Source organism: Tachypleus tridentatus, chromosome 2, assembly GCF_004210375.1.
Source record: "Tachypleus tridentatus isolate NWPU-2018 chromosome 2, ASM421037v1, whole genome shotgun sequence".
In the NCBI taxonomy this organism is placed as follows: domain Eukaryota; kingdom Metazoa; phylum Arthropoda; class Merostomata; order Xiphosura; family Limulidae; genus Tachypleus; species Tachypleus tridentatus.
The window spans coordinates 128647913-128673044 of record NC_134826.1 but is presented as its reverse complement, the minus strand read 5'-3'; the positions used below and the strand labels follow the sequence as shown (position 1 = coordinate 128673044).

Below are 25132 nucleotides of genomic sequence, written 5' to 3'. Positions count from 1 at the left end.
GTACATACTAGAGAGAATACAGCTATTCAACATTACCCACCGCCAATTTTTGTGCTACTCTTGTCAACCTGGTTGATACGATTTGACTATACCTAATAACGAACCCAAGACCTCAGAGTGCAGAGTGCGAGTTTTTGTATGTTTTGTTTGTTTATTTGGAATTAAGCATAAAGCTATACAATGAACTATCTGTGCTCTGCCAACAACGCGTATCGAAACTCATTTCTAGGGTTTCTGTTGTTGTAAGTCCACTGTATCACTAGGGGCGTTTTGCTTGAACTACGGATCCTCAGATCCACAACCCAACATGCCAATGACTGGGTAGCTGTTGTTTTATTCTCTTAGTATTATTAATAGAAGTTTGAAATAATTGATTTTGACACGTACGAGATTGTTTCTTTCTCCTTTGTTTTTGTGGCTGTTCAAGCTTTGCCCAATTTTCCATTTTCAAGTATAACTATAATCTCAATACCTTATATTCCATTCGTAACGTGTTAACAAGAATGTAGATAAAATTAACCTTAAATATACATGTTGTAAGCACGTTTTAGCAAAACAGTACCCTACGTGTGTGTGTGTTCTAGTCCAATTTTTGTAGTCTCGTTTTTGACAAGAGTATCAACACATTATCATAAAACCTGAATGTAGCTAATGTCACTGCATTGTGTATAACGTTAGGTTTCTCCTCACTGTTTATATTTTATGATGTTTGTATCGTAACTTTCAAAGACAAGCGAACTGTAAACATTCCGCTATGGAACACCTTATGAGTTATATGAAATTCCTGAATCTTTATGTGTGTTTTATCACACTAGGCTTATTTCAGATTTTTAATTTATAAGTCTCTGTTAACACTTCTAATTGTGCACCGCTTCTAATTGTGTATATTGTACACCATACTTTTTCATGTATTGTTAAAGACTGTTAATAATAATGTAGATTTCAAAAATGTAAACACTGTATATGACTGACAACGTTTGCTGCTCCTGTCTTTAATTACACGACGTTTTCTACTTAATGGGTCTTTTGCTTATGTTTTAATCATTCAGAAAAATAAACATAAATAACAATATAAACAGAATATCCTAAGTAATAAAAATTTGAATATTTTCCAAAGATATCCTGCACCATTGCTATTAATTTCCCAGATGAATTAATAAACCACATTATGACTTGAAAGAAAATGCTTAGTGCAACGTATAGAATTAAAAAACAATTTGTCTGCAAGTCTTTAATTTTCGGAAAATTATCTTATGTGTGCTTCATGATTATTTATACAACAGCACCGTCTGTAGTGTCGATTGTTAACTGTGGACCGAAATTTAGCATTGTTGATTCACAAACCTTTTCATGCGTTGTGAATTTAACTCGTGTAGATACCACGGTCTTCAACTGGATTGTCAATAACGCTCTATCTCAAAATCATTTTCACTCACCGAACCATAAGCTACGTGTAATCCACTGCTGTTCAGTCGCAGGACATGTTTGTTTTCACAGTGTAGCTTAATTACATAATTAGTTTGAAACCTTATTCTTTATATTTCGTTGGAAAGAATCAAAGAAATAAAACATTTCAAAGAGAATGCGTTTCCAACGCATTCTTCTATTACTAAGACGTGTTAAATGCTTAATTATGCCCTGAATATTGTATTAAATTAATATTCGTTGTAAAGATTTATTTTAAGCATTTTTCTCTTACTAAAGGTCCAAACCGAATCACGAGTTTTCTAAAACAAGTGTTTAAAGCTGAACAAATTAAAGAATTAGCTACTTTACATATATCATTAACAACCCAAAACATCAGGTTGTTTTATACATTTTCTCAACAAATTAAACTTCAGCTATCACGGATTTCACTAACAAAACGCAATCATATCTGCTGTCAACCTGTAATATTTTATACAAACTGAGGGCCCGGCATGGCCAAGCGCGTTAAGGCGTGCGACTCGTAATCTGAGGGTCGCGGGTTCGCATCCCCGTCGCGCCAAACATGCTCGTCCTTTCAGCCGTGGGGGCGTAATAATGTGACGGTCAATCCCACTATTCGTTGGTAAAAGAGTAGCCCAAGAGTTGGCGGTGGGTGGTGATGACTAGCTGCCTTCCCTCTAGTCTTACAGTGCTAAATTAGGGACGGCTAGCACAGATAGCCCTCGAGTAGCTTTGTGCGAAATTCAAAAACAAACAAACAATACAAACTGAGGTGTTTTATGTAAAATACTTTGCCATTCATGCAATTAATTTCATTCAGTTGAAGAGTTTTCGATACTTATTGTTATATCTACGTAATGACTTGATGAATGGATTTGTCGAGGTATGGATTGGCCATATGTTAGTTAGTTTGCTTGTTTTTGAATTTTGCTCGAAGCTACACGACAGCTATCTGCACTCGCCGTCCCTACTTTAACAGTGCAAGACTAGAGATAGAGCAGCTATTCATCACTACCCACCGCCAACTCTTGAACTATTTTACCAGCGAATAGTGGGATTGACCATCACATTAATACGCCCCTACGGCTGAAAGGGCGAGCATGTTTGGTGTGACGAGGATTCGAACCAGCGACCTTCAGATTACGAGTCGATCGCCTTAACCACCTAACGATGCCGGGCCTAGGTCATGTATTAGATATCTAGATTTCGGAGCTGGCGATAACACAAATTATCTTCTTCTCATTTTAAGCTGTAGATGTCTTATAAGGGTGGTAAGCAATCCCATAACATGGGTAGTTGGTAATACAGTACTGTCGACTAGCTGTATCCCTAAGGACAGTAATTAAAGCCAAGGAATGGCACTAGATAACCTCAGTAGCTTTGTCCTAAATACAAGACACTGATTTATATTTTGATAAAGTGCTGCCGAAACTACTGCAAACAGGGATGATACCAAACTAAAGAAATATTGCATTGTAATAAAAAATAATAATAAAAGTAATATCTCATTACCTAAGTTCGTTACAGTGAAGGTAACTTACTTTGATCAGGAGTTAATATTGAGCTAAAACTTGCACGTACGTAGTTCCATGATATCACATACCTAGAAAAAAGTTTTCAATGAAACACGCAGTTCTAACTTCTGAATTCATGTCGTGAAGATAGGTAAGAAAAATATTTTTACTTAAAATGTGCACAATAGTTCGCTGTTGATGAACAGCAGTTGATGCACAGAAAGAAGGTCGAATTACGTTTACTTTCTCCAGGAAAGTAAATATAAATATTCTTCGTTTCGAAAAAATAAATTTAGTTGAAGATATTATGTTCCAATTCAATATAAGTGCCTCACACGCATTTGCTTGGGTAAATTGAAAAGCAGACCTATTTTTGTTTTACGTAGAACCATGTTGAGGTTAACAAATGTTTCTATCTAATATTTAAAACTTCTAAGCATTTCAGTTATGCGTTTAATTTGCTTACAAACTTATTTAAACCTACCTGGGTCCCTAGTGTTGATGTCTTCGTATTATTACGTCTTCGTACAGTCTGTTAAAACCTCCGTACTGACGATGGCATTTATATTTTCCCTTTTTTCTTTGTTAAATTTCGTATGCTCCAATCATTATCAATCAAACTACCATACAAATAAAATATCATTTTCAACCACGATAGGTAGCGGTAAAGCAATTTCCAGTTTTTATTCGGAAACTACCAATGCTCAAATCAATAGATTAAAAGGTTCCTTCCTGGAATCAAGATTATAGGTCTCTGTTGAAAGCCTATCTATTAATGATCACTGTATATTTTAATCAATTAATGCAATCTCGTATCTTTTAATCCTTTTTTCTTCAGCTCGTTGACCAACATTAAAAAACAAACATTTAAGTTCTTTGTAGCCCTGGACATGGCTAAATGATCCGAAATTTGAGACATGATGACTTGAGGCCTCTGAACTTGTTTCTCATTTTCAACCGCTGAAATGTTATAAAAGTGACACTTAATCTTATTATCCAGTTCAAAGAGATCCCATCGGTGGCTCAAAGGTAAGTATTAGGGATTATAACGCTGAACATTGGGTTTCGATGCCCGCAGTTTTACGCTTAACAACAAACAGACAATATTATTCGTGGTAGCGGGTGTTCTTGAGTGGCTACGTTCCCTCTGGTTAGTAATACTAAACTACAAACGGCAACACCTGACCTGGATGCTTAGCTCACGTGCGCCAAAAATGTTTTTCAAGTTCAAAAATTCCAATTCTATATCGATGTGCCACATAAATTTAACATTGACCTTAACAAAGTCACAGGTTGAAATAGCCTTACTACCGATTGTTACTTGTTCACATTACAATGTCAGTATACAAAACAGTATTATAATGTACTGAAACTATCTAATTTTTACAAATTACAGAGCCTTGTTTGTTTGTTTTTGAATTTCGCACAAAGCTACTCGAGGGCTATCTGTGCTAGCCGTCCCTAATTTAGCAGTGTAAGACTAGAGGGAACACAGCTAGTCATCACCACCCACCACCAACTCTTGGGCTACTCTTTTACCAACGAATAATGTGATTGACCGTCACTTTTATAACGCCCCCACAGCTGAAAGGACGAGCATGTTTGGCGCGACGGGGATGCGAACCCGCGACCCTCAGATTACGAGTCGCACGCCTTAACACGCTTGGCCATGCCGGGCCATTACAAAGCCACAGCCTGTTCTGTTTAACTTCTATAAGTTATCTCAAATTTAAATTTGGAAATTCCCTGGGTTCATTACAAGTAACATATTTATTAATCCCATAATACTGTCATCAGAGAAGAATACACTCTGCAAAATTCCATCTGATAATGGCTGTTGCAAGAGCCGAGGTGAGAAAGATAAGTCTCTTGTTTTGCTAAAGAACTACTATTGCTTTTCTCAAGTGAGAGAGAATATATTTCGATGAGCTGAATTCGACATCGATGGTCTGAGATTTTATACCTGAAACGTTTTAGAGTGCAGTTCAGTAAAGGATCTGAGGTTTCAATTGTATAAATCTGGTAGGAACTAATCTACCAAGGACAATTATATAATCCAACTCAATGGCCTCGCCACATACACAATCTACTTGCGATTATTCGTTGTACCAGGATTTTCTGGAACAGCTGATGTGCAATATCCAAAGTCTGGGGGTCAGAATCATTTCATTAGCTATCATCATGTATGATCGAACATCATCCAAAGTCTGGGGATCAAAAGCATTTCATTAAACGTTATCACGATAATGGCACATCATCCGAAATCTTCGAATCAGAAGTATTTGATTAGCCATCATCATGTATGAACTCTGAGGAAAAGTGTAAAACGTTGACAGAAGGCAGTTGAAGTATTCAAAATCAAACGATACCATAACTATTTCAGCTGTAATATCTTTTTTTACTAAATTCTGTGTTATGAGTTTAGAGGCATTTTTTAAGATCATTCAGAAATTCAACTGTAATTCTTTTTTTTCAGATTATGACATAATGTGCATAAACTTTTGACTATAAGTTAGGAGACATCTTTTAACATTGGTCAGACAGCATGAAAATTCATTACATCATTTTGAGTGTTAAAAAAATGCATCGATGAGTATCCACGTCACATGATTGATCAGAAGTAAACAAGATGGATAATTACCTTCGAACGCAAGACGACAGTTATATGACTTCTCATGATTTTTTTTCGTTGTTGTAGCTTTGTTTTACCTTTATTTATTGTAATTTCAAAGATATGTTACGCGTATTGATAACTGGAGAAAGAAGATTTCATTGGCAGATGAATGTTTGGTAAAATTTATGGACATAGCTAAGCAAAATATAAGATTAACTTATAAGTTGCTGTGAAGATGTACACACCAATTAGAAATCTGGCTTAAATACACTGTACACTTAGTACACGGCTTGACTACTATTATGGTTGAACTAGATATAAAGTCTCTACAGATACAAAACATTGATCTGTAGTAGTCTCAACTAACTCTACACACAAATGGGTAATATTACAACAAAACACCTTCAGAACTGCATCACCCACCATTCGGTTACATGTTATTTACTGCTTTGTATTCTTGTATAAGTTATCAGCTCAGTCACCTAAAAAAATAGTCTTTTTTTTAGTCTTTCTGACCCAAAACTCAAAGATAAACACCTTTTGTTTAACTTAGTTTAAAAGTGTTGGCAAAATGAATGTGCGTCTTTAGTTTACTTCTAAAGGTAATAAAATTCTACAAAACTACATGAATTTTTATATGTTAGAGAGAAAAACCGCAAAGGTTAGAGTGCTCTCAAACCAGCTATACTTCTATCTTATCAGGAGTTCAAGTTATTGGTTGACTATGTCTTTCGGTGCGAACTTTCCTAAATCAGTTTTGTCAACAAACACATGTTCAGCAAAACTTCCCATATAACTGATGAACTGCCAATTCTTGAGTTTCTACAAAACTTTTCATGTGTCAAGCTTAATAACGCAATGTTAACTGCAAAAGAGAAGGCATATGAAGTTGGAGCTATCTAGCCTTCCTAACAATTCAGGCATATTATCGCATGCGCATAAAAAAAAGCCTGTTTTTGAATTTCTCGCAAAGCTACACGAGGGCTACCTGCGTTAGCCGTCCTTAATTTAGCACTGTAAGACTAGAAGGAAGGCAACTAGTCATCACCACCCACCGCCAACTCTTGAACTACTCTTTTACCAACGAATAGTGGAATTGACCACACATTATAACGTCCCAACGGGTGAAATGGTGAGTATGTTTAGTGTGACGGGGATTCAAACTCGTTACCCTCAACTTAGGAGACGAGCACCTTAACCACCTGGCCATGGCGGGCCTTGAAAAAAATTCGACTATGAATAAATTGATAAGGTTTCATCATCCCCTAAAGAAACTGCTGTTATAGGTCCCGCATGGCCAGGAGGTTGAGGCACTCGACTTGTAATCCAAGGATCGCGGGTTCGAATCCCCGTCACACCAAACATGTTCGCCCTTTTAGCCGTGTGGGCGTTATAATGTGACGGTCAATCCCACTATTTGTTGGCAAAATAGTAGCCCAAGAGTTGGCGATGGGCGGTGATGACGAGCTACCTTCCCTCTAGTCTTACACGGCTAAATTAGGGACGGCTAGCGCAGATAGCCCTCATGTAGCTTTGTGCCAATTTCATAAGCAAACAAAGAGATTGTAGAAAAATGGTTAAAAGCCCGAGCATCCGTTAAAATAATTTCTTCTTGTTCTCCATTGGAAGGTCTAATGAATATCTCACCACAAAACACAAAACGACGTCTCAGAATCAAATGAAGACTAAGGAAAAGGCTTAGAAAATTTAGTTCACAACTTTTTTTTACAGTTTGTATAATTGTAGCAGCCGTTTTGGAATTGAAATTGTATAGAAACATCAACGAAACTGACATTGATGAAACAATTTACAGTAACCTGACCAATCTAGCAGAAGTGTTGACTTCTGATGATCACGGCAATTGAAGACTTTAACGTTTCCGAAATGTCTGGATGTCACTTAAGCTGACAAAATCCAACCACGTGTCGTCGGGCGAAAGAAGCTTTTCTAAGTTTAAATGTATCAAAACTTGCTATGATCAACCATGATTCAGGAACGTCTGTCTAACTTGGAAATACTGTCCATCCTAAATGACAATTTCTGGGCATCAGACTGCCCTGATTTTACTGGTTTCACTCAATTCAACTAGGAAAGACTATATTTAAAGCACAAATATAACATGGTGTCGTCTTCATACAGACTTGCATTATAAATTTATTTCTCTGTCTTTTATTTTCATAGTGTTGATTCTTTTAAAGAAAATTTCAAGTAAGCCTTTGCTACAAACGGGGTTAAAATGATACAGAAAGGCCTGCGATGTTTTAAATAGATGCTGAAAAACACCAAGATGTTTTAATGTCGCTACTAAATCCACCTTAATGCTTCTAACGTGGCAACTAAATCCACCTTAATGTTCCTAATATGACTACTAAATTCACCTAAATGTTTCTAATGTGGCTACCATCTCCACCTTGACACTTTAAAGTTTATACTAAAACCGACAATGGTGTTTTTAAAGTGACTAATAAATCCACCTTAATGTTTCTAATGTGGCTACTAACTCCACCTTGACATTTTAAAGTTTATACTAAAACCAATAATGGTGTTTTTAAAGTGACTAATAAATCCACCTTAATGTTTCTGATGTAGCTACTATCTCCACCTTGACATTTTAAAGTTTATACTAAAACCGACAATGGTGTTTTTAAGTGACTAATAAATCCACCTTAATGTTTTTAATGTGGCCACTAAATCTACCTTGATGTTCATAATATGGCAACTGAATCCACATTAATGTTTCTAATGTGGCTACCATCTCCACCTTGACATTTTAAAGTTTATACTAAAACCGACAATGGTGTTTTTAAAGTGACTAATAAATCCACCTTAATGTTTCTAATGTGGCAACCACCTCCACCTTGACATTTTAAAGTTTATACTAAAACCGACAATGGTATTTTTAAAGTTACTAATGAATCCACCTTAATGTTTTTAATGCGGCCACTGAATCTACTTTGATGTTCATAATATGGCAACTGAATCCACATTAATGTTTCTAATGTGGCTACCATCTCCACCTTGACATTTTAAAGTTTATAATAAAACCGACAATGGTGTTTTTAAGTGACTAATAAATCCACCTTAATGTTTTTAATGTGGCCACTAAATCTACCTTGATGTTCATAATATGGCAACTAAATCCACCTTAATGTTTCTAATGTGGCTACTATCTCCACCTTGACATTTTAAAGTGTATACTAAAACCGACAATGGTGTTTTTAAAGTGACTAATAAATCCACCTTAATGTTTCTAATGTGGCAACCATCTCCACCTTGACATTTTAAAGTTTATACTAAAACCGACAATGGTGTTTTTAAAGTGACTAATAAATCCACCTTAATGTTTCTAATGTGGCTACTATCTCCACCTTGACATTTTAAAGTTTATTCTAAAACCAACAATGGTGTTGTTAAAGTGACTAATATTTCCACCTTAATGTTTCTAATGTGGCAACCATCTCCACCTTGACATTTTAAAGTTTATACTAAAACCGACAATGGTGTTTTTAAAGTGACTAATAAATCCACCTTAATGTTTCTAATGTGGCAACCATCTCCACCTTGACATTTTAAAGTTTATACTAAAACCGACAATGGTGTTTTTAAAGTGACTAATAAATCCACCTTAATGTTTCTAATGTGGCTACTATCTCCACCTTGACATTTTAAAGTTTATTCTAAAACCAACAATGGTGTTGTTAAAGTGACTAATAAATCCACCTTAATGTTTTTAATGTGGACACTAAATCTACCTTGATGTTCATAATATGGCAATTAAATCCACCTTAATGTTTCTAATGTGGCTACCATCTCCACCTTGACATTTTAAAGTGTATACTAAAACCGACAATGGTGTTTTTAAAGTGACTAATAAATCCACCTTAATGTTTCTAATGTGGCTACTAACTCCACCTTGACATTTTAAAGTTTATACTAAAACCAATAATGGTGTTTTTAAAGTGACTAATAAATCCACCTTAATGTTTCTAATGTGGCTACTATCTCCACCTTGACATTTTAAAGTTTATACTAAAACCAACAATGGTGGTGTTAAAGTGACTAATGAATCCACCTTAATGTTTTTAATGCGGCCAGTGAATTTACCTTGATGTTCATAATATGGCAACTGAATCCACCTTAATGTTTCTAATGTGGCAACCATCTCCACCTTGACATTTTAAAGTTTATACTAAAACCGACAATGGTGTTTTTAAAGTGACTAATAAATCCACCTTAATGTTTCTAATGTGGCTACTATCTCCACCTTGACATTTTAAAGTTTATTCTAAAACCAACAATGGTGTTGTTAAAGAGACTAATAAATCCACCTTAATGTTTTTAATGTGGACACTAAATCTACCTTGATGTTCATAATATGGCAACTAAATCCACCTTAATGTTTCTAATGTGGCTACTAACTCCACCTTGACATTTTAAAGTGTATACTAAAACCAATAATGGTGTTTTTAAAGTGACTAATAAATCCACCTTAATGTTTCTAATGTGGCTACTATCTCCACCTTGACATTTTAAAGTTTATACTAAAACCAACAATGGTGGTGTTAAAGTGACTAATGAATCCACCTTAATGTTTTTAATGCGGCCAGTGAATTTACCTTGATGTTCATAATATGGCAACTGAATCCACATTAATGTTTCTAATGTGGCTACCATCTCCACTTTGACATTTTAAAGTTTATACTAAAACCGACAATGGTGTTTTTAAATGACTAATAAATCCACCTTAATGTTTTTAATGTGCCCACTAAATCTACCTTGATGTTCATAATATGGCAACTAAATCCACCTTAATGTTTCTAATGTGGCTACTATCTCCACCTTGACATTTTAAAGTGTATACTAAAACCGACAATGGTGTTTTTAAAGTGACTAATAAATCCACCTTAATGTTTCTAATGTGGCTACTAACTACACCTTGACATTTTAAAGTGTATACTAAAACCAACAATGGTGTTTTTGAAGTGACTAATAAATTCACCATTATGTTTTAATGTGGCTACTTAAGGTATTTTCAAGCGACTTCAAACACGATCATGATGTTTCTAAGGTGGTTGATGAAACCTAGCAAGATAATTGATAGATTCCAGTAAATCAAGACATATGTTTTCGTTGTTGCAGATGCCCCCTGTAATGTATCCATTTTGAGTTCCAAAGCCTCCTCTCCCATAATGCTTCTGACAAGCACGGTTTGCCATATTTGATGTTGTTTCCGCTCTCCCATAATGCTTCCGACAAGCATGGTTTGCTATACTTGATGTTGTTTCCGCTCTCCCATAATGCTTCTGACAAGCATGGTTTGCTATACTTGAGGTTGTTTCCGCTCTCCCATAATGCTTCTGACAAGCATGGTTTGCCATACTTGACGTTGTTTCCGCTCTCCCATAATGCTTCTGTCAAGCATGGTTCGCCATATTTGACGTTGTTTCCGATTTCATTCTTAATTTATTTCGCTTGTTTACCGGAGTATCCGTTTCAGTATTTCTAATACATGGGATGAATCTACTAAACCATTGCGTGATTGATGGCGTCTGTTTCAGTTATTCAGATATGAGCTGTTACACGAGTGTGACAAGATAGTTGATGTTGTCTAATACGTCACTTTTATTGAATTTATTAAGTACTTTATTTTTAATGCAAATTTTTATTTTCTGTATATAAGGCTGAAAGAAAAAACCTGTCAAGTAAAAGATCAAAACTCTACAAGCAACTTGTGCTCATATACGCTTTAAGCGTAAAACTTGATAGACGTAATTATTTAACAGTTTAAGCTTGGATATATACAGTTTGTTTTAGTTGCTCATACCATTCTTGTAATTATCCATAATTATATCTGTTATTGTTTCGATGTGGAAACTAAAGTCACTACAAAAATGCAGATTAACCCTTTACTTGAAACCAGACCCTATTATCTCAAAACCTCTCCAGATTTTATCAACAGAATCAAAAACTTCAAAATAAACCAAGAATATATACTAGTATCTTTCGACGTAGAACCTTTATTTACCTCAATGCCCGTAAACAAGCCTTGATAAAAACATCCAAAAAACAAGAAGCTAATCTTGTTACAGAGCAGAATACATCTTGAAAAACAGTTATTCTACATATGAAAACGAGTTTTACAAACAAAATAATGGATTATCGATCGAATCCCTCTTTTTACTCTATTTTTTTACCTCTACAGGTCCGTTTTAGAAACAAATTCACACAAATCAAGAGACTTGAAAGCTGGTTAATATACGTAGAAGATATCTTCAGTTATGGTAACTTGGGAAAGAGACAATACTCAATTTCTTTGAATTCTTAAGCATATTAAGACCCAACATCATAATTTTCTCACGTGAAAGAGAATCCAACAACTATCTTCCCTTTTTAGATTTAAATGTAAAAAGAGAAGAAGATAAGATAGCTACCATTCCGTCACCATGCCACCACATATAATCACCACCTATTACAGAATATATTCTTCTATTTTACCAGTTTGAAATAATCGTGTTGTACAATCTTGCGCTCACAAAGAAGACTTATGAACTGAATTGAACTACTTAATGTGTGTATCATTGTCTAGAGGTTTCAACCCAAACGTCGTCGATATGATTTGCTTCGAACTTCAAAACATATAAAAATGTTGTGTGAACTTTAACCTTTCACCTATCAACAACATAAAACATAGTAACTTTGTTTAATTTCCTTTTGGGTCACAAACTGATAATGAAATTACTAGATTTTTTAATAATTTGAGCATTGATGTAAAAATTGTATTCAAACCTTCACATACGATTAATACATTGCTACCTAACTCTACTAAAACAACAAAGGCAAGAGATATATAGAATCCCATATGAATGTGAAAAGAAATACATAGTACAAACGTCACGTTCCTGAGATATAAGACAGAACGAATACCAAGTTCACATGTGTACGTATAATTTACAGACATCTGCCTTAACATATCAACATGAAACAGATCACAATATAATCTGGGATGGAATTATCCCACAATTACCCAAACTAAAAGACAAAAGAGAGAGAGAGACTGTTTAGAAACCATATAAACCGTCAAAGCAAATCATCTTTTACAAAATTGTGATAATGGCCCTAAGAACATCAGCCATATTTGACAAGGTCTATTCACCATTTATACATTTCACCAGGCTTTACCTTTACCTTTATCCTGTCATCTGTTTACACCATTGCCATCACGTTTTAAACCGCCATATCTTTTGTCTTTGCCCCACGCTAGTACAGCGGAAAGTCTACGGATTTACAACGTTAATATCAGGGGTTCGATTCCCCTCGGTGGGCTCAGCAGATAGCCCAATGTTGCTTTGGTATAAGAAAAACACACACAAACTTTCGTCTTTGTAACGATATATAACCTTTGTATAGTTTGGTACTGATCATACCCGAAGAAAAACGTTCCACTATCAATAAAACTCTTATGTATGCTTGTAAATCGTTTTTGCTAACTTATTATTACGACGCTTTACGTTTTATTAAAATCCGTTCCATTAGTTCCCAAACGGGTCGGCGGTCATTTTACGGACTTACAACGCTAGAATCCGTTGTTCGATTAGTCACTGTGAACAGAGCACAAATAATTTATTCCGTAACTTTGGGCTAAAATAAATAAACTATTCATTAATTGTTTTAATTAATATATAAAAGTTTTTGTTCAATAATCACAAAACTTTTTGTTTTCATGCGGCAGATTATCTTTGTTTCACTTGCAAGTGTAGTTGGATTTGTATTTCAACCAAAGCCATTCGAAGTCTGTCTGCACTAGATATCCTTATTTCAGCAATGACAAACAGCTAGTCAACACTACCCAGCCCTAACTCCTGGGGTGGTCTTTTACAAACAAATAGTGGGACTGACTGCAATTATTAACGACCCCGCGGCTGAAATGATATGTTTAGTGACGGGAATTCGACCCAGCTTTATGGAATTTGCTAGTCGAGCGCTTTAACTACCAAGCCATACCACGTCCAGAATGTAATAAAACAAAAATCAGTTAAAATGGGTTTTTACTGGTAAGACATGGTTTAGGTTGCTAAGCCTAAGTGGCTGTCATAGTTTACGTGCAAGTCAAGAGTAAAAGTTTTTATTTTTATTTCTAATGAGCACCGTTCTTGTTTGTGAGAATTAAAAAACGTTAAAAACAATGAAAAGCAGTTTTGTTCACAAATAACTCGTGAAAGCTTAATACATAAAAATGTGTTTTAATGTAACTGTGTTTCAGGAGACGGGGGAAGGTGAACTGGAGGCAGGAGAAGACGGTACTCGAAGAGCAGGTCCGTCACGTCCAAGAATACCGGAAATGGTGGTTCAAAGCGACTTCCGAAAGGTCAGTGGAATTTCCACTGAAATATTCAGGCAGATTGAGGCGGTGGAAAACGAATATGACGCTACGACAGCCGCCAACATTGAGGCCGTTGAAAAACGAGGAGAGATGATCATACGTGTTCTGGATCCTCGCACTCTGGGAAGGGTAGGTACAGAGACAAGTAAGAAGCATCTCAGTGGCACTGATTCCAACCACACAGTGCAGTTTGTAGAAATCATCAAGCGCCCGGGACAGACCCTAGGCCTATATATTAGAGAAGGCGACGGGACAAGGGTAAACGAAGGCGTTTTCATATCTAGAATTGCCTTAGAAAGTGCTGTATACGATAGCGGACTTTTAAGAGTAGGGGATGAAATATTGGCCGTTAACCTAGTAGATGTCAGACAGATGAGTTTGGATGATGTTGTTATAATTATGTCTATTCCGCGACGATTAGTGCTCACCATCCGCTCCAAAATTTCAGGAAGAGCTTCTATACACGCATCTCACAAAGTAATGGAAGAAATTCGTCCACCAGTCGTAGTGTGGAAGAAGGAGGTCGAAGAAGAAGGTCCGGATGAGTTTTCCACTAGCAATAATGAAGATGGGCAGATGTCGAGAGTCCGAAATAAAGGTTTTTCGTCTGATATTGTAACAATAGAGCGACCTATGACCACAAGGGAAGGACGCCCTCTGGAAGAGCGTATGTTGTTTTCTAATTCACAATCTCGTGGACTGCAAGGACCCAGAACCTCAGAAGCGGATATCGAGAAGGAAGAACTTCTTTGGAGCAGAGAAACTGCTGATTTATTACCCCCTAAAATTGTCACTCGCCAGCCAATGTCGCAACAAGTTTATCCTAAAACATTAGAAAGCTTGGCTCAAAAAGTTCACACTTTTCACACTGGTCCACCACTTCAGGCTAGAAAATCTCAGATGTCTGCATCGCACACTTTATTGCCTTCGAGGCCCGAAAGAGGCACCACTGCCCGCCATCGCTTCTGGGATGAGCACGGCTCTTTATTAGTCAGTAAGCCTCCACGTCTACTTAGGACAGAGAGTGAACAGAAGATTGCAACAGAAAGAGAAGAATGGCTTGAAACATATGCTTCAAGAGGGCTGCGTCCAGCTTTAAGAATGGCACGCACAATGCAGCCTCGCGGTCGAGTCCGACGTTACGAAAGAGATGCTCCTCCCCATGCCGGAATTCTACGGAGACGATCTGTGATGGAAAGCTCTTCTGATACCGAGGTGCAGACCAACTCCAAGGACTCAATGATATACAGACAATATAGTTTAGGACGTGCAGGTCCAGTTAATGGAATGGCCGGCCAGGCCCGCAGCAATTCACTGCCACGAGCCCGTGAGATTGAGCTGGAACCTCGTCAGCACCGCCAGTCTGTCCGTTTTGTCAAGAAAACTCTGCCTTACGACTCTCAGGAGGATAGTGACGGGGCTGTATCCGCCCCAGAGCTTCCGTCGTCCAGGTCCGGCCGGCGAGGAGTCGGTAAGTAATTAACAAATAACACAATATCCAGTTCAACATCTTTTAAGTGTAATTCCTATCAGAAGTACCCATTTATTTACAACACTATAGAGCCTCCCAATGGCACAACGGCATGTTCGAGGAATCACACCGTCATAAATTGGGTTTCGATACCCATGGTGGTCAGAGCACAGATAGCCCATTATGGTGCTTTGTGCTTAATAACAAGGAAACCAACAGTAGAACCTATGAAGAATTCTGTTCAGTTAATTGAATCATACAGGCTATACATCCAAGCGTTTGTTTCAGGTTGGGATCTGTTTACATTATGTTAACATAATGCATTACTTTCAGCATTTTAGAAAAACAGAATTGTAACAAATGAAAATAAAATTGAATTACCGGTAATTTATTTAAATTTATATCTTCCCTTTTTCGTTTTATTAGTTTTTCTTTCAGAAAATATTTAAAAGTATTTTGTTTTTTGTAAACAACCGTTTATCTGAACCTTTATTGATTTTTACATTTCACAAATCTCGCTAAGCTACGTGAGGGCATTGTGGGCGGGATTTTGAACTTATAGGCTACACAGGATGCAGGTAAACAGCTTCCTCCGCCAACTATTGGTCTACTATTGTGTGAACGAATAATAGAATCTGACCATCATTCTTTTGTACATCATTAGCCCCATAGTGGTGAGCGCATATTTGCAGTAATGGGACACGAACCATGAACTCTCGATTTACATTCCGAGTATCATTGTCATGTAAGTTCAAAAGATACTTTTAACATTTTGGTATTTTCTATTATACGCACTTTGCAATAGTGAGATAAATAACCAAAGTTTTTTTTTCAGCGAACTTGCATGACCCTCTCAGCATACCTAACGTCATTGAACAGAAGTACCTAAAATAATCAACATTACTAAGTTTGAAGCCAAAGACTGAATGTAAGTCTGTCTCGAATAGACAGGTAAAGGTGTTGCAGTATATTGTTCACCAGTATCTTGGAGGCCGCGCAGAGTTTGAAAATTTTAGTTTTAACGTCAGTTTTTGATGTAGTATTGCTGAAGCAGTAAAAGTGTCATAGTAGTGACACCAGCAATAATCCAATGTGGAAAATTCGTTTATTACAGACAAACCACTGTCAAAATACAATTTTGCTGTATTTATGTTTCTTTTTGGGGTGAAACCGTGCTGTGTTTTGTGTGTTATGTGTTGATATTGGCACATCTTCTACAAGTATTTTTTTTCTGAATTATAATGAAGCATCTAAACATATACTGACATCCCTGTAATTATACAGCCTCTAAGAAAGCATTTTAATACTATTATAACAGAAATATCAAAATGTGTTAGAAAACTAAGTTTTAACTGGTATAACGACAGATAACTAACAGCGTTAAACTAGTTGATAAACCTTTAAACCTAAACGTCTTGAAGTTCATTCAACTTCATGTTTAATTTTTTTTATATTTTTATAAAGTTAATTATAGCAATAATGGAATTTATCCTAACTTAATTCGATGTACATAGGAAATATATTAACAACATTTTATTTTCAAACTTCGAGTATAAACAGTATTTTTACTTTGAGGGAATAAATAACAATGTGACAAACATTAAAACATTTATTTTTATTATACTGCTAGACCAAGCAACTGTTTAATGTTTATGCCTTGAACACTTAATAGTCGTTAAGGTTGCTTATGGTAATCGAATGCATGCAGAGCTGTATGTAGTGTTTAGACGCGTTTAGTGTCAATGGCAGTGTAATACCTCACATCTGTCGGTTTTAATACTTAGAATATTGTAAGATTGGAGACCTTTACTGTGATTTGCTTAAAATCCTTACTTCGTAAAAGACAGCCGTCAGTAAAAAAAATAATAGAGAAAGGGGGCTAGTTTTTATGAAACTTGTGAATAGAGTATATGAAAGATACGTTTGTGCTGGATATGACGAGACATTTCGTTTTAAGTGTTTATGTAATAATACTATTCTTGGGCCAAACCCTGTTGACTTGGTGCCTTAAGTATTTGCACAGGACACCAAATCGAAGGGGTACACTGACTGCGCAATTGATTAACAAAATGAATTAACGGATTGGGTTGGAGGTGCAGAATTAATGTCACACAGGGCTCCATCAAACGTCAATACCTCACTGCTCCATATCACCACAAAATTAATGGAATAAGTAAATCATCGGATACGATTAGATTAATGATCTTTAGAAATATATACGCAAAAACGGCTCGTTTGGGTTGAGAAAATATTTTACATAGAAGAGCGAACATCGTCAGGTTCACAAAGAAAGAAAGAGGTAACTGACCGGAAGCTGACCACATGTTTGAAAGGGGTTGTGTAACTGAGTGTCGGAATGTAGAGGGCAGTGTTAGATGTTTGAATATATAAGTTTATTTTATTATATTTAATATAGGTATAAAGGCGTTCCTTTATATTGGTTTATTTTGGGTTTAAGTTGTTGTATAAGTAAGGCTTCTTTAATTTTGCATTTGTTTATGTTTGTTTATTTATTTAGTATTTGAATGTTTTCTATGTTTATGTTGTGTTTATTTGACTTGCAGTATTCGCAAACGTGTGAAGCTGACTTTTTATGTTCTTTGAATCTGGTTTCCAGTTTTCTACTTGTTTCTCCAATATAGAAGTCGTGGCAGTTATCACATTGTATTTTATAAATAATGTTGGTGTGGTGTTTGTCAGTGTAATTTTTACATAGTATAGCACAAAACTGAGGTCTATACTGATGTTTTAGTATGTTTTCAATTGAAGATTTTAATATATATTTCTTTACTAATATGTATTTTTAATCAGTTACAAATACTTTCCGCTTTTCAAACTGCTGTCACTATAAGTAGTACGACCCGTTTATCGTTTGTTGTTGTTTTTTTTACAACACTGTGGATATAAATTTACTTTTACTGCATCGTTTTGAGCCAGTTCCTCCGCATTTACTCAAGAATAATTTATGCCTTGTCTTTTATCCTATGTAGGCATGTCATTTTTATTTCCGACTTCTAGTCGTGGTGGTTCAATTGATAGTGGATCTTCGTCGATTTCATCCGACACATTCTGGCGCTCTGACATTTTCAAATACAAAAAAATCAGTGTTTCTGTATATACCACCTGGAGAGTGATACTCGCATTACGAAATTACTTAAAACGTTTTTTGTTTCTTTAAATTTCATTATAAGTTTCAAATTTCTGAATTCTTTATTTCGTGCGCATTGGTTATTTCAAGATAAAAATAAATATCTATAGAGTCTATGTATGTATATATAAATTTGTAACGAAGCACTTTTGCTTTAAATAACGATGTTCGTTTTTCAACAATGTTAATTTCTACCCTAACTAATATGATTACGCTGGTAAGTTTTCAGCATATTTAGAGTTTTGTGAGAAATAGCGTCCACAACGCATGCGCATCCATATTCACAGATTATTGAATTTCCCAGAGGCTAAGACCAGGTGTCTAAACCGCACCTTCTCACTAAGAATGTATTGATTACAGAGAAAGAAATATTTAGTAACGTGTTTTTATTGTTGTTGTTTTTTCTTACTTTTTAGGTAATTAAGTGTTTGCTCATTTGAACAACACTGTTGGTCTTTACAGATTTAGCAACTAAGAAACTGCTGTTTCTGACATTTACGTATATCCTGCCAGAAACAGTTGCTTAGCGTATGCATGTGAGGAAGCTTGTTCAATATTCAGTTATGTGTAACTCGTTCTTCACCGCTACTGTCTGTTGTTTTTTTAAGAAAACAGCGCAAAATAAATCCAAAGATCAAATTAAGCATGACGGTAAAAATATCAGAAGTGCTACTTCACACGGTTTAGTTTCGACAGTCTTTTTAAGATGAAAAATAAATAACGTACACAGTACTAGCATGTGTTTAATCATGACAGTAAATATCAGAAGTGTTACTTCACACGGTTTAGTTTTGACAGTCTTTTTAAGATGAAAAATAAATAACGTACACAGTACTAGCATGTGTTTAATCATGACAGTAAATATCAGAAGTGTTACTTCACACGGTTTAGTTTCGACAGTCTTTTTAATATGAGAAATAAATAACGTACACAGTACTAGCATGTATTTAATCATGACAGTAAATATCAGAAGTGTTACTTCACACGGTTTAGTTTCGACAGTCTTTTTAAGATGAGAAATAAATAACGAACACAGTACTAGCATGTGTTTAATCATGACAGTAAATATCAGAAGTGCTACTTCACACGGTTTAGTTTCGACAGTCTTTTTAAGATGAGAAATAAATAACGTACATAGTACTAGCATGTGTTTAATCATGACAGTAAATATCAGAAGTGCTACTTCACACGGTTTAGTTTCGACAGTCTTTTTAAGATGAAAAATAAATAACGTACACAGTACTAGCATGTGTTTAATCATGACAGTAAATATCAGAAGTGGTACTTCACACGGTTTAGTTTCGATAGTCTTTTTAAGATGAGAAATAAATAACGTACACAGTACTAGCATGTATTTAATCATGACAGTAAATATACCAGAAATGTTACTTCACACGGTTTAGTTTTCGACAGACTATTTTGAAAACTGAATAACTTGTAGATTTTCTAAAGCGAATTTAATTTGAATATTATATCTCTGATTCGAATTTGCATGACTACACTCAAGCTGCGTTACTTAAAATTAATGAAACTTGGAATAGTTTTGTTTTGTTAATATTTTTCTTACGCTATAACAGAATACAATTCGGTAGAGAATTCATAAATTATATGTTACCGTTATGAACAGCGTAGGTTCAGTTTAACCAGCTTTATTCAAGTTAAAATGTAACCACCTGTCTTAGACTTATTTTCTTTCTTTTTTTTCCTATAATTAATATATTTATGATTCAAAATTCTTTAACATACTTAAATCTAATTTAACATAAATGGTTATATAAATACAAGATCTTCGTAGAAATCTCAATAATATAGCTAAGTGACATATTTGTTTATTAACGAAACGATTTAACTAACACAGTAATTCGTGTATTGTTCGACGGGAGCGAGATACACTGTTTGGGTGACGTGTGTGTCTAAGTTATATTACAGAAGGGCACGATTTTGTTTAATGTAATTAGTTTGTTTGTTTGTTTTGGAATTTCGCACAAAGCTACTCGAGGGCTATCTGTGCTAGCCGTCCCTAATTTAGCAGTGTAAGACTAGAGGGAAGGCAGCTAGTCATCACCACCCACCGCCAACTCTTGGGCTACTCTTTTACCAACGGATAGTGGGATTGACCGTCACATTATAACGCCCCCACGGCTGGGAGGGCGAGCATGTTTGGCGCGACTCAGGCGCGAACCCGCGACCCTCAGATTACGAAGCACACGCCTTAACGCGCTAGGCCATGCCAGGCCCTTAATGTAATTAAAACGACACTATTGTCTAAACAGTTTACCTATTGTTATGATACAATGTTATGTCAAGCTTACGTAAGTACACTCGTGCTTTACTTCATGGTGTTGTGATTTGGATATAAAGTTTAGAAAATAACAACAACTTTGTATACAAAATTTTGGATATACAATATTTTCAATACCTGCCATTTGTATAGTAAAAATCGCCTTGATTTACAAGTGTGCCGAATTTTACACAAGACTAAAAAAGTTGTTTTGTTAATTGCTATGACTTTGTAAGAAACTAACATATGCTGGTGTGATTTTTCGGTAGACCATTTTCTAAAGGGCCGGGCGTAACTCACTTAGTGTCTGGACTGTTGATGCAGGATATAATGGTTTGCGACCCATTACCACAAAAACGCTCTCCGTACTTATATGTGTTGTTATAATGCTTCCTTTAACCAAATCTTTGTGTTAAATATGTTGTTATAATACTTACTTTAACCACATCTTTGTGTTAAATGTGTTGTTATAATACTTACTTTAACCACATCTTTGTGTTAAATGTGTTGTTATAATACTTCCTTTAGCCACGTCTTTTTGTTAAATGTGTTGTTATAATACTTACTTTAACCACATCTGTGTGTTAAATGTGTTGTTATAATACTTACTTTAACCACATCTTTGTGTTAAATGTGTTGTTATAATACTTCCTTTAGCCACGTCTTTGTGTTAAATGTGTTGTTATAATACTTACTTTAACCACATCTTTGTGTTAAATGTGTTGTTATAATACTTCCTTTAGCCACATCTTTGTGTTAAATGTGTTGTTATAATACTTACTTTAACCACATCTTTGTGTTAAATGTGTTGTTATAATACTTACTTTAACCACATCTTTGTGTTAAATGTGTTGTTATAATACTTACTTTAACCACATCTTTGTGTCGGATGTTTCATTTCAGACTCCCATTCATTCTGAAAATATTTGTTTCTCACGTAACATACAACGATACGTAATTTTGTTGTGTTCAACTACAATTACTTATAGTACAGTTAGCTGTAAGTGGTGTTTGTACACGTTACTTGTGATTTAATAACAGATGTAAATTTTTATTAATAATAGCTTAATACTTGGCATGGTGTATATAGTACATTTTGTTTCATACGTTTTTCAGTTTCTTCTTCCAAATAGAATCACCTTGTACTATATTAACCATCTTTTTTCTTATAGCAAAGCCTCATTGGGCTATCTGCTGATCCCACCGAGGGGAATCGAACCGATGATTTTAGCGTTGTAAATCCGTAGACATACCGCTGTACTTGCGGGGGGGGCTGTGTTAAGCGTAAACAATTCGATGGTGTTAAATGGTCTTTGTACTAATATCTTCTTCCATTTGCATGTCTCCTTCTTTTGTCTTTAACCTCTTTCTGTCAATTTATTTTTTATTGAAAGGGAACAGTGTTTGATTCCGCGTTGTCACATAAACGACAAGAAATAATATAATAAAAGGATATACTGCTTGTAATAACGGAATTTACCCTGCAAGTTTGAGTATCCGTGAACAGTTTTAAATCTATATAAACATGCTTGTATATTTATGTTCTTTTTAAGTAGGCACACACGTCACGTAGTCTTATGATACCAAATAAGGCACGGCATGACCAGGTGATTAGAACATTCGACCCGCAGTCTGAGAGCCGGAGGTTTGAATTCCTGTCTCGCCAAACATGCTAGTATCAGTCGTGGGAACGTTATATAGTGACGGTCAATCCCACTATTCGTTGGTAAAAGAGTAGCCTAGTAGTTGGCGGTGTATGATGATGACTAACTGCCTTCACTCTAATCCCCACTGCTAAATTAAAGAAGGCTAGCACAAGCAGCCCTCGCGTAGCTTTGCGTGAAGTTCAAAACGAAATAAACTTTTCACGAGAGCACTGGTGCTATTTTAATTCGTGCAGTTATTCCATGGCACCACTGCTAAATTAGAGACGACTAGCTTTGTCCGAAATTCAAAGCCACATTTTTTTCTTTACTGACTTATATAAGAATTCAGTGCAATGCCTACATCCTACCAAACACGCTCGCCCTTTCAGCCGTGGGAGCGTTAACATTTTACGTTCAATCCCACTATTCGTTGGTAAAATATTCGCTCAAGAGCTGACGGTGAGTGGTGATGACTAACTGCCTACCTCCTGGACTTTCACTGTTAAATTAGGGACGGCTAGAGCAGATAGTCCTCACGTAGCTTTGCGCGAAATTCAAGACGAACAAACAAAGTTTCAGATCTCTTGGCTTGTTATGGTAGACTTGTTTTTAAAAAGCCCCAAAAATAAAAATGCAAAGGAGTTAAAAAGGGGGATCTTCAAGAGTTATGATTTTGCTCAAAAACAAAGTTCCGAAATCTGAAATAAAACGCATAAGTAGCTAATAATGTTAAATAATGTAAGTAATAAAAATAATAATAAAACTTAAATAAGACATAGAAGCCTTAAGAGGTAGTTTGTTTTAAACTTTTTCTTAACTCAAATAACAAAAAATATATTCAACTTTTTTTTTGGTATATTAGTTTTGGGGCAGCCTGTATAAACATCAGAACAGCAATTCAAATGATAATGTTGCATTGCTCTATATTTACGTTTCTGGAAACACTTATCCTTTGTTTCATATGCTCGGCGGTTAGTCTTAAGGCTTATAACGCTACAAGTCGTATTTCATGTATTTTCAAGACGGCTGGTATGGACGTTAAAACATTTATTAAATAAAGTAGAGATCAACATTTCGACCTTCTTAGGACATCTTCAGGTTAACAAAAAGGTTTAAACATTCATACTAGCCGCCTTGAGATAAATGTTTACACTGTTCCTGTAACACCTATTCATTTGTGTTAAGTAGTCAGATAACCACAACAACTTATAAATTTTATCTCAACGGTATGAAAGTAAAATAAAAATTACAATTAGGCTGAGTTAGAAAGAGCAAATATCATTACCTTTACGAAAACGGGCTTACATTGCGAGAGTAAAAGTTGTTAGCAGCCATTTTGCCAAGCTTCAAATGTTACTTCTTATTAGTTCTTGTTTTTGCGATAAGATGTCGATTTTAATTCTCATCAGCTCATGAAAAAGGTTTGGTTTTGGTTTTTGAATTTCGCGCGAAGCTACGCGAGTGCTATCTGTGCTAGCCATCCCCAATTTAGCAGTGTAAGACTAGAGGGAAGACAGCTAGTCATCACCACCCACCGCCAGCTTTTGGGCTACTCTTTTACCAAAGAATAGTGGGATTGACCGCATATTATAACGCCCCTACGGCTGAAAGGGCGACCATGTTTGGTGCGACGGAGATTCGAACCCGAGTCCCTGGGATTACGAGTCGAACTCATTAACCCACCTGGCCATGCCGGCCCTCATGAAAAAAGTATAGAAACATAATGGATGTTTTCATAAAATATTCCTAAATCGTTATAGCTGAAGAATAAAGCTTTAACTTGGTAAATAAATTTAAGTTTTAAAAATATTCTGTTTTTCCCAGCATTCAGGTAAATATTGAAAGATATAACATTTTAAATTAAAAATTTATAAATTGTTCTTTTTACGTAATATTATTTTCTGAATCAGGTATTGACGATTAGTAGTGGTATCGTTCAGTTTTTCTCTAATCATTGCGCAAGTCGTAGCAGGTTGTGAGTAATCAGTAAAAACAATATATAGTTATTGATTGATTTATCAGGTCCGTATATGTTAAACATGTAAACTTATGTAATATAATCGTGCCTCCAATTGCTCAGAACTACAAATTTAAACTTGTTTTGGTTTTAGTAACATATTTTTTCTATAGTTGCGCAGATTTCGAAAATAATATTAATTGTTTTCCCTCATATAAGGATTTTTTTATATTTTTTTTTACAAATCAGGAAGGATAAAAAGCTCTTGCTTAGAACAAATTATTATTTCTTTTATCACAAATAACATTTTTATTATTATGTTTGGGTTCTAGAATGATCGATAAGACTCTCACGTCGCGATCTGAAAAAAACAGAATCTGTAATCTGTGGTTGTCAATATTTTAATCATGACACAATGTGACCCGATTCCAATGAAAATGATTCACTTACTTAACTGTACATATGACGTTTTGTGCAGAATATGAACGTGACGTAGAGAAATGGATATCATTTTCAAATTCAGCGTACAGGAATTACTGTAAAACGTGTAAAAAATATGAAGACAATAAAATCATTGCAGGCCTGTGCAATCAAGATCCTACTCGGCACTTGGTGTAGCTGTTTGGCTTAAGGAATTATTGTATAAATTAAGAGGTAATTGGTCAACCAGATTCGAGTAAATTCTAATGTTAG

At 35.5% G+C, this 25132-nt stretch overlaps 1 protein-coding gene across 7 annotated transcripts in view; it reads left to right on the top strand.

Annotated features, from left to right (window-relative positions):
- Positions 1-25132, top strand: part of LOC143245085 (rho GTPase-activating protein 100F-like) — an 81660-nt gene that overhangs the window by 35656 nt on the left and 20872 nt on the right. For all 7 annotated transcript variants that reach the window (XM_076490950.1, XM_076490951.1, XM_076490949.1 and 4 more), the window contains one exon: positions 13817-15407. In XM_076490950.1, the coding sequence (XP_076347065.1) occupies positions 13817-15407 (1591 nt within the window). The remainder of the gene's footprint in view (positions 1-13816; positions 15408-25132) is intronic.